Source organism: Eublepharis macularius, chromosome 8 (assembly GCF_028583425.1).
Source record: "Eublepharis macularius isolate TG4126 chromosome 8, MPM_Emac_v1.0, whole genome shotgun sequence".
Classification (NCBI taxonomy): domain Eukaryota; kingdom Metazoa; phylum Chordata; class Lepidosauria; order Squamata; family Eublepharidae; genus Eublepharis; species Eublepharis macularius.
The window spans coordinates 4,519,920-4,530,734 of record NC_072797.1 but is presented as its reverse complement, the minus strand read 5'-3'; the positions used below and the strand labels follow the sequence as shown (position 1 = coordinate 4,530,734).

The following is a 10,815-nucleotide window of genomic DNA, read 5'->3' as shown; positions in this document are numbered from 1 at the left end:
TGGACAGGACTGGAGGGAGGGGGTCAGGTAAAACAAGCCTAAAAGTTTTGGGGAAAACGAGGATATCAACTACTCCGCTCTCCTTCTTTTGGCAGTGGGACAGTGTTGAGAGGTGTACACATTTTTAAAAACCATCAATGGCTTTCGCTGTTTTCATTACTCGTATCCATTTTCACGGATCTTTCAGTTCCTATAGGGAATGCCACCCTGAGCTCCTGCTAGGATAGTGGCCAGCCAGGCAGGTGGAAGGAAAACGTCTTCTCCGTGTCCTCTCCCCACCCACCCTGCAACAGCACCTTGGATACCTTTTCCAATAGGTCTGAGATGTTGCGGTGCATTCTCGGAAACGTAGTCTGTTGTTGTAGCCGAGGACTACATGCCAAATGCTTGGAAGCACAGCATCACGTTCTGATGTGTTGGAAGCAATGTCTGGAGGAAGAAAGGCTCACACCACCCACTTGTCAGCTGGTTGGCTGCCTCCTACATGCTTGGTCAGCCACCCCAGCGAGCAGCTATTCCAGCCTAGTAACTCTGTGGCAGGGAGGGGGGAGTCTCTCTGGTTCCGGCACAATGAAGAGCATTTGCACACACGCTGCTTTCCCCCATTCGCTTTTGGTGCCAAGGTAGGGGGTCTCTCATCCCCGTTTTTTAAAATTCATTTGGAAACCAACTCAAAGGCCTCATATTAACGGTGCTCTTTGTGAGAGCTGCCAGCTCCAAAGATGTCGGATTCTTGTCTGTTGAATAAATTCTATTTTTCACCTATTTGTTTCTTTTTCTTTTCTGGGATGAGGAAGCACATCATTTCCCCTTCCACATAAAATATTCATAAATCTGTACAATCCCACCAGAGCTGAGAACTTTAAACCCTGCTCACAAACATATCTTAGGCTGGATTCAACCCTGTGTGTTTGAGCTGTAGACATCAGGAATGTAAACTCGTCTAGCCCTCGAGTGGAAGGTGCCTCGTTTCATCAACTCACTCATCCAAAGATTCATAAACTTTCTCCGTTGGACAAAAACCCCCAACAACCCTGGGGTCAAATTTTCATTGGCTGGCATACACATTCCATGCTGTGGTCAACTAATAATAATAACAACAACAACTGCTGCTGCTGCACTTATATAACGCTCTTCCAAACAGATTAGTGCCCCACTCAGAGTGGTGAACAAACTCGGTGTTATCATTATCCCCCCCCCCCAATACAGGTGGAGAGCTGGGGCTGAAAGGAGTGCCTTACTCAAGGCCATCTGAAGAGCTCATGGCAGTCATGGGATTTGAACCAGCAGAGTGCTGGCTCGCAACCCAACCACTTTTAACCACTAACAAAATAGCAAAAAGTCCAGTAGCACATTTAAGCCTAACCAACTTTGTTGTAGCATAAGCTTTCGAGAGCCACAGCTCTCTTCGTCAGATGCATGCATGCATCTGACGAAGAGAGCTGTGGCTCTCGAAAGCTTATGCTACAATAAAGTTGGTTAGTCTTAAAGGTGCTACTGGACTCTTTACTATTTTGCTACTACAGACTAACACAGCTAACTCCTCTGGATCTTAACCACTAACATTTGTCTACCAAAAAGCAACACATGATAGAAGCATTTGACTGTGTTGATATAACCTCTTCGCTGCAGGAGTCCAGCCGCTATGGAATCCAATTTTCAACTCTTCCTGCTGCTTTGTTTTGAAGAACTCTCAAATGCACTATAATATCAGCCTACTGTACAGAACTGAGGTAAGGATGAAACTGGTAATGGCTTCGATTCAGCAATGCACAAGTGGAAACAAACGGATTGAGAGCAGTTAAGTTTGGACAAGCTCTTGCACAATATTTAGCACTTTCTTCCAATGAACATACCTAATTCTCAAAGGACAGTCGAATCTGGAGAGTGGTGCCATGAATCGACAAGCCAGATCTTTCTACAAACTTAAGAAAAGCAGCGAACATACCACTTGTGTTTCCACTTGCACGACAGCTCTAGAACAAATGGAAATTTTGAGATAGATCCATCCCAATGCACGTGAAGTCTTTAAAGACTGAAAGGGTAGTGAAAATGCTCAGCACCAGGGCTCATTTCCAAGGGGAACACGCAGGAACGCAGTTCCAGCAGTTCCCCAAAGAGGTCACATGGCAGGTGGCCCTGCCTGGATCGGGCCTCTGACGGGTGGTGGATCACTCTCCCACTCAGCAGCAGCCCGTTCCTGACCATTTTGGACCCATTTTCAGCCCCTTTTTGCTATTTTGGGCCCAGTTTCGGCCCTGAATGGCTAGGATTGGGTCCAAAACAGCCAGGATAGGTGATGTCAGGGGGTGTGACATATGCAAACCAGTTATAGTAATGACACACTTCTGGCGATGGCAAGAGGCATGGCATATGCTAATGAGTTATGCTGATGAGTTATGCTAATAAGTTCTGCCGGCTCTTTTTCTACGAAATGACCCCTGCTAAGCACCATTTTATCAGACTAGCATCGGTCAAGCAATACCTGCTTACGCCTGAATTTTCCTTTAAAAGTTTGCATGTGAATTAGGGAGTCTGTATAAATCCAATGTTTGCTTCCAGTAATCAGAACATGGTTTAGTCCAATCTACGTTATGCATATTTGGCAAATGAAACCAATGAGGCTATGTTAAAGCTATAGAGATAAAGCTTGTAACACTTGCTGATCTTTCTGACTCGTAGGTCCTGTGTGTCAATATAAAACAGATAAAAATCTTGAAAAGGCAGTTCTCTATAAAGTGTCAATTACAGGGAAGCAACTGTGTGTGCACACACATATAAACAAAGAAATAAAATTCAGAGAGAAAATGCAAAAAAAAAAATTCACCTTGATAATTTATTAAATTAAAACATCACACATGTTTATAGGCAAAGATCCAATCAAGTTTAAGGAAGTATTTACCAAGCAGAACCCGAGAAGTAGGGGTGGGGCAGGGGGGATGAGTGTGGCTGTTTCACAGACCCATTGTTTTCAAAGTGCATTGTGGGGAGGGCTACAGAAACATGAATCAGAAGGCACCAACCAGCCACTGGGAAAAGCCAACGGGTGGGGAGAGATCAGGCAAAGGAAACATGACGCCATGACGGTTCCACTGCATCCCGCAACAGACTGGAGACTGAGTCCCTCCCCTTTCACTCCCTGCTCTTCTTCCGGATTGGAAATTTCGGCGAGAAGAGTTTAAAATGTAAACGGACAGGGACGAGAAGCTTCTTTCAGTAGTTCAAATTTTGATTCTCTTCTACTGTTTCAGCACATGGAAAAAAGAACTCCCTTCTCTATCCCCAAACACTGATTTTTGTCCTTTTTCCATCTGAACGCTATTGATTCCACCCCCGCCCCGGCCAGGCCATAAATGCCTGTTAATAACTTCCACTTTATAATGCCTCCTAGCAAAATCTCTCTTTTTTTTTTGCTCTCATTGGCAACTAAACACTGTTTGCACAATCCTACCGAGATCTGCAACAGTGAGGTCTACATTGGAGGAATTATAAATTTGGTTTCTGGAGGTTAGACATGCTGCGGGGAGAATGAGAGATGCATGGAAAATGCACATTCGCGGAACGCTGTGGAGCATGTGTGCACACAAGAGCGTACATGGGGGATTTGGCACATTGCCCAACCAACAGACAGAGTCTCCAAATGATGCAGGATATGTGCACAGCTGGAAGGGCTATTTCACACATTGCTCAGTCCCTCTGCAGAGACACTTGCTACTTAAAACTCTTTGCACGTTCCTCCCAGCCAGTGTATGAAACACATCTTGGAGATTTTCAGACTGCCCAAACAATATACAAAATTCCCTGCTGGTGGTCTTCAGATGTTCACAAGGACAATCCCACCCCCCTGCACATTTACCATTCAGCTCAAATTAGCCACAACACACACATCAAAAAGACAATCAACTTTTCAACACCATGTATGACCTTTGCATAATTGAATCGAGTACGGCTGAGCAACTCACACAAGTTGCACCTTGGCCTCTTCTCGGTGCAACTTTTTTTTTAAAGAAGTCTGCCTCATTGGCAGACCTTTCCTATGGATGAATTTTACCATTATGGAGAGAGTTTAAAGCCAAACCCGTGACAACGGCCCTTTGCAAAGACATTGACAACCCAGGTACAATTTGACACAAAAATCAACAGCGCTAAGCCGACCTGTTTATCAAGAGCTTTATCGAAAATCTGAGATTCAATATTAAAAAGGGGTCATGTATTGGCACCTAATGAGAACTGGAGACGAAAATCACTCGGGAGAGAGATCTGAAATGTACAACCGAAGGCACCTTTCAAGGCTGAAAAGTCACGTCTTCAAAAGGCAAGTGGCTGGGAAAAGATGAAAAACTAAGGGCAAGATGCCTAAACTTGTTTCCAAAGAAAAACCATCAAGAAAAGAGATCTTGAAAAAGGAAGGAAATCACCGATTTCATTCCTCTTCCCCTGCTGTTGTGTAACTCCTATTTGAAGCTGAATTCCCATATGCTCAAATAGCAGAAAGAGACGGTCCAGTTGATCAGCAGTGGCCTGCAGCCCTGACAGATAGTGCTAGCCCCCCCCCCCCCCGAGAGCGCAGTGAGACTGAACATCAGAAACAAGGGCCACAGAAGGGGAGGGTCAGATGCCTCGTTCATACACTCCAGCAGGGGCCTCGGCTGGGCACAACGAATTCTACTGGTCTGTTGCACTGGAACTGTAATATATTCCAGAACAGCAGTTCCCACTTTGACTGGTAATCTAATCATATTATGGAGCAGAACTGAGAGCTCAATGGTAACCTTGATGAATCAGGCCCATCTTGCAAAAGAATAGGAGGTCCTGAAAGTGGCATCACTCCGCATGGAAGCGTTGAGGAACGCCACCTGCTTTACGAGGCCCTGCTGCTCCTGTTTGCTCCTGGCCCAAGGGATCACCTGGTCAGCAGCTTGGAGCAGCTCAGTTTTGGAGGGGTTGGTGCATGCACAGAGGAGGCTAAAATTAGGAACAGCAGGTCCGGATAGAGAGCTGTCCCGTCCCCCAGCAACGCACCGAGGAGTGGCAGGACAGCCTTCCAGCCCTGCCTTTCCACTGCACAAAGGGCGCAATCTTCCGAGGTTCCGCTAAATCTGAACACTGCCTTGTGCAGAAAGTGAGCGTCGACCCTGCAATCTGCAGTCATGTTCACCAATTTTGCAGATTTTGGTAAATAGCTGAGAGCATACGGTGGAAGGGGGCGGCTTCTAAAACAAACTGAAATCGATAAGGCATGAATAATTAAAGCCGGAGGGAGGGACACGCACTGCAAGAGGGCCGGTGAAAGTAATTCCTGCTTTGTCTCTCTACATTAACGTAAAGGGGTGAGGGCAGGGCAGCACCAGTCAGAGAAAAGAAAACTCTTCGGGAAAGGCCCCTAAACTGCAGGCCTTTTCACATGGAAATGGGGAGAAAATGCTATTCGGATTTCTGTGAGGGCAGATTTTATTAAGCAGGTAAGCGCCAAGGGTGTGCTCTCTCAGTAGACAGCTGTGCCTGATGCAGGAGTCCATTATGTCTTTCCTTTTTTTTAAAAGCAAGAGACATACTTTTTTAAGAAACTCATGAACAAAAAAAAAATCTGTGTTGAAAACAGCTGCAGCTTATCTTCCTTAGGAACAATTAAATGGTACAATGCCCAACGGGGAGGAGATTCCAGAGGTCCGCTGCTTCCCATCTCGTACATATATGTCGAACCCCAATATTTAGCCGTAATCTTCTACAAATAGATTAGTGACATAGCACATTCTTCGCCTCTGATCCTTCTGGATCAAAATGTGGTGGCGCAAGCAAACTGGTCCAATGGAGTATTTCTTTGCCTCCGTTTGTTCCTGTGGCTGGCTGTGCTGCCCCTTGGTTCTTGCTTGTAAAACAAGATATAGTTTGTTCAAGTGTGTCTGCGTGCGCGCATCTGCGTGTTGCTTGAGAGATACAGCTCTAGCAAATGGCTAATAAGCTAGAAATCAATAATTAAATACTAATCCCTTCCACAATGGCATTAATATTTTTCCTTTATAAAGTATACTTTGTTAACAGTTCATAGGAGGTGCTCAAAAACACTCGCCTAATCCTCTGAGCAGCCAATTAAAAAGAAAAGAAACAAACTCAAACAGATGTTATGACATGATTTGGAAGCTGGAGGGGGAGATGGTATTAATTTGCTGTAGGGAAGTTAGAAGATAATTACTCATCAATCAAATAATTTAAAACCAATATTCTGATATGTAAACACACCCACATTAGGAAGGGAAAAAAGGTCCTCAGATCCACTGGAAAGGCTGCAAAGGCCAGAAGGCCCATCAAATGAAAAAGATTTCCTCTAAAATGCGGCTCTCTTCTAGCTCGGCCGCCCCGTTTCTGGCCCCGGAATGCCTCCGACTCCAGCCTGGGTTCTTCCTGCTGCCACTTTGTGGCGCGAGCACCCTGTGGTGGCCACAACGTTCGCTGCAGTGATGCTGGAGCCCTGGACTCATCGCTTCAACCAGGTCAAAGAGAGAGGCTTCATATCTGGAAAGAGAGAGAGAGGACACTTCTCAACACACTGCATCAAATCCCCACCAAGTCCATTATTTATGGGGCTGGAAAGAGCCTCTTCCGCCAGATTTTTAAGATGCTCTGCACCGAAGTGGGAATGCAAACCAGAACACCGGCTGATTCCGCACACGTTGGATAATGCACTTTCAATGCACATTATCAATTGTTTGAGGTGGATTTTTTGTTCCGCACACAAAAAAATCTGTTCCAAATGATCTATAAAGAGGATTGGAAGTGCATTATCCAACGTGCGCGGAACCACTCACCATCGAACATCATGGCAGAAGACTTGAAAGTGGGCGGGTGCTACCACCCCCCTACCCAAAACCATAGTCCAGCATTCAAAGACGGTGCAAAATTAATCCCTTCAATTGACAACTGGTACGCAAAACTTCGGGACCACTTTATTTCGGAAAAATTATATGATAAAGTTTATCAAGTAGAACACTTCCCAAGAACAACTAATTTTATAGAGAAATGGTTTCCATTTTTCGAATACCTTGAAAACAATAGTTCCCCGCCTGGCCTAAAATTCTTTCGTACATACACAAATGTGTAAGTTATCTTCATGTTTTCATAGTATATTGTATTATTACGTAATCCCATACATGTTGTATGTTATAAGAACTCTCCCTGTACTTGACTAGTTCCAACTTCTTATACTTAAATAAGCTGTATTTTGTTTAATTGTTGTTTGTTATTAGCATTGACTTACTGTGTGTTTTGTAAATTTTTCTGTGATTTAGTTTTAATCAAAGTTGAAAGTTTTTTTTAAAAAGTTGGTGGCTGGCTTTCTGTTATGGCTACATATATGCTTATTGTAACAGACAACCCCACCTAGCCAAAAAAGAAAAGAAACTAGAATAGAAATAAATAAATCATTTCCATTAAAAAAAAAAGACGGTGCAAAAGCATACATCAAATGTAATTTATATTTGGCATAACTTGAGCTCCTGCTACGAAAGGCTTAGCATAAAATTCAGACCTCAAGGAAAAGTGCTTAAGTTGTCTTGTTTTGTACAATTTAAATTGAAGGGGGGAAAGGAAACAGAAGGCAGGGTCTGTCTTCTGATTCCCTAACCAGGTATGAATCCTTTCAACCCGTTCTCTTGCCTAACTTGATCAAAAAGACGCTGTCCTTCACCGGAGCTTGCCTGTGACTCTGAGCCTCCAAAAGAAATATTTATTCTGCCCTCATTCTGCAATGAGGGTTAGAATCTCGCAGCTTAAAAATAATATAAACATTCCAGGTAGGGTTGCCACCCCCCTGCCCAGGGCAGGGGATCCCCTGATCCCACCCTGCGCCCACTTACCTGGCTGGTGGGGGGAGGCGCACTCCCTGGGGTGCCCCCTCCCCGGGTGGTGCACAGTGCCCCTGGGTGCGGGGTGCGCTCCCGTGCTGCGAGAGTGGGCGGCGGTGGCGGAAGAGAGAGAGCAGGCAGCGGTGGCAAGAACAGGCCGGTCTCACCGCTGCCACCGCGGCCCAATATTTCACCGTGGTTGCGGCCACCCGTCGGTGCTGGCTGCACAGGGGTAGCACAATTGGAGGGGATACCCCAGGGAGAGTCAAAGTTATTACACAAAAGTTTGTACTTGAAATATTATTTACTATATATCTTATTCATTGTCCACAATGCTTATTAATCATACACCAATTCACACGAAACTCAAAGTCCCCAGACTTGTTCACAAAAGCAGTCCTGTGTCCAAATGGTCCCAAATATATGTTCTCTTGATCATTTGGGACCATTTGGACACAGGACTGCTTTTGTGAACAAGTCTGGGGACTTTGAGTTTCGTGTGAATTGGTGTATGATTAATAAGCATTGTGGACAATGAATAAGATATATAGTAAATAATATTTCAAGTACAAACTTTTGTGTAATAACTTTGACTCTCCCTGGGGTATCCCCTCCAATTGTGCTAGCCATTTACGGGAGAGGCCATTTGTTTCTTTTTGGCTGCACAGGGGTGGCTGTGGCCAGAGAGCAGGCCATGGCCACCACAGCTCACTCTCTTGCCACCACCGCACCTGTGCAGCCCGCGCCGGCAGGGACAAGGGGCACAGTGGCGGCAAAAGAGCTGCCCACTTTCTCTGCCCCGCCCTAGCACATTTGATGTCATCACGCAGGGCGCTCTTTGACCCTACATGATGACGTCACTCCCAGAAGTGACGTCATCACACATGATGGGAGCGCGCGCGCAAGCGGTCACAACAGCAGGAGCCCCGACAGGGTAGGAGCCAGCAACATGAGAGAGGGTTAGAGACGGCGGAGTTGGTTCAGCTGACAAAAGGAAAGGGGGAGAGGTGTAACGGCGTCATTTAGACTTCAAACTTTTGGAATAGATAAATCTAACTTGCCTTAACCTTGTAGGGTAATGTGCACCTCTCTTCTCTCCTCCAGCACATGGTTTTCTCCTTTACAGACCCTGAGCCAGACTTTATATGCTAGACCTCTTTCATTCACTTCTGAAACATACACAGCTCTTTCACTCAAAATGGACGGCCTGGATTTTTAACCACCACCCCTTCAGTTTCCAAAATATTGAAGTCCCTGTAGAACCAGAGTGCAGGGATGCAAGAGGAAGGGATCTTTGAGGTAGAACCATGAAGAACCTCGAGAGATCTTCGGGTTATAAAGAAGTAAATAGGCAGACGAGTGACACTGGTGAATCTGCAAACGGCTGCGATTTTTAAAAAGCTTCGACATTGAAGGAGGGAGGGCAGAACACCGGCCAGGAAGAGCCCTTCCGCAGCTCCCCACCCATCCCAAACAATGTCCTGGTCTGGGGCAGGCCACAGAACATATGAGCCAGACTGCAGCACCTCCTCCTGCCATTTAAAAGCTGCCAGGCTGGTTGCTCCTTTCAGGAAAGGAGGGAGAAACATCTAGGGGAGGGGACGCCTAGCAGAACGCGACGCCTGGGTTTCAGCAGCAAGCCACCTTGGAGTTAATTTCTCCTGCAAGTTTATCTAAGTTTTACAGCATTTCTGCTATCGGGGAAAATTAAATGATTGGGCAGATTACAAGAGCAGCAAATATAGCAAAGATTATTTAAAAAGAGCAGGCATTGGAAATCAGTCTATTTGACATCGGGGCTGTATATGCAATAAAGCAACGGCGCTCTGCTCAGCCCGCCTTATCTGATTGCGAGGAGGCTCCTTTCGGCTGTTTAGTGGTTAATCCCCTGATAATACAGTTTGTCCTGCCTTCTCGAGGTGCCATCAGGCGGCTTTGCGGCTGCAGGCAACCAAGCTCAGCCAGCAGGCCTTGAACTTCACAAAGCCAATTTCCTCTACATTTATTTTCTCCGAGAATATTTAAAGGGAAAGTGCCCGCATGGTGCTGGCAGCTCCAAATGGTAGCTTCCTCCCCCTGGAACCATCTTCCCCTCAAGTACGGCTGGCCAGGTGGCAGGACTGAGGGGGGTTCCTTCCAAGGAGGAATGGCGGCTTCCGAAGAGACCAAAGAATGCATTTTTCCAACTCAGGAGTGGCCAAAACCACCCAGATGGCAACTCGGGTTGCCAGTGAGCAGCGCCACTTTAGAGGCAGGGTGGCAAACTGCCCTCATGCCCTTCTGAACTATATGAAATGGCCAGCGGGGGGCGGGGGGGGGAGAATGAACCCTATAAAGGAAACAGATTTCACTGCTTTCCTAGGCCAAGCGCTGAAACTCCAGAACGCTCAGATCCAAGCAAAAGGTTCTGAAACAGGCCCACACACAGCCCAAACGGCACAAGCCTTCCTGCAGATCTCTAGGCCCCAGATCACACCCGGTATTATCAACGAGCACTAGAAGGAGCCGCTGAATCTCCCGTTCCCGTTCCCGATGCAGTGTGCACAAGCGGTAGGTGGGCAGAGAGCCGAAACCACTCGGGGAGGAGAATCCCACAGCTCCCCCGGGCATCGGACCGTGTTCAATGTGCAAAAGGACTGCGCAGCAGACGGAGAAGCAAACGCAGGGACAGCTGGATTACGTTCCAGGTATCCAGCAGGTATCTGAACAATTGGTCTGATATGCTCAGATTAGTTTCAGGGGGGTAGCCGTGTTGGCCTGTAGTAGAAGAGTAAGATAGGGGTCCAGTAGCATCTTAGAGACCATCTAGATTTTCAAGGTATCTAGTTGGTCTTTAAGGCGCTACTGGATATGAATCATGCTCAGATTAGAATCATAGAATCACAGAGTTGGAAGGGGCCATACAGACCATCCAGTCCAACCCCCTGCCCAGTGCAGGATCAGCCTAAAGCATCTCTGACAAGTATTCATCCAG

The 10,815-nt window shown here is 46.3% G+C and overlaps 1 protein-coding gene across 1 annotated transcript in view; it reads right to left on the bottom strand.

Annotated features, from left to right (window-relative positions):
• Positions 1-2,817: 2,817 nt before the first annotated feature.
• Positions 2,818-10,815, bottom strand: part of KIAA1328 (KIAA1328 ortholog) — a 260,928-nt gene continuing 252,930 nt past the window's right edge. The window contains exon 11 of the mRNA XM_054986693.1: positions 2,818-6,513. Within this exon, the coding sequence (XP_054842668.1) occupies positions 6,306-6,513 (208 nt within the window). The 3' untranslated portion in view covers positions 2,818-6,305. The remainder of the gene's footprint in view (positions 6,514-10,815) is intronic.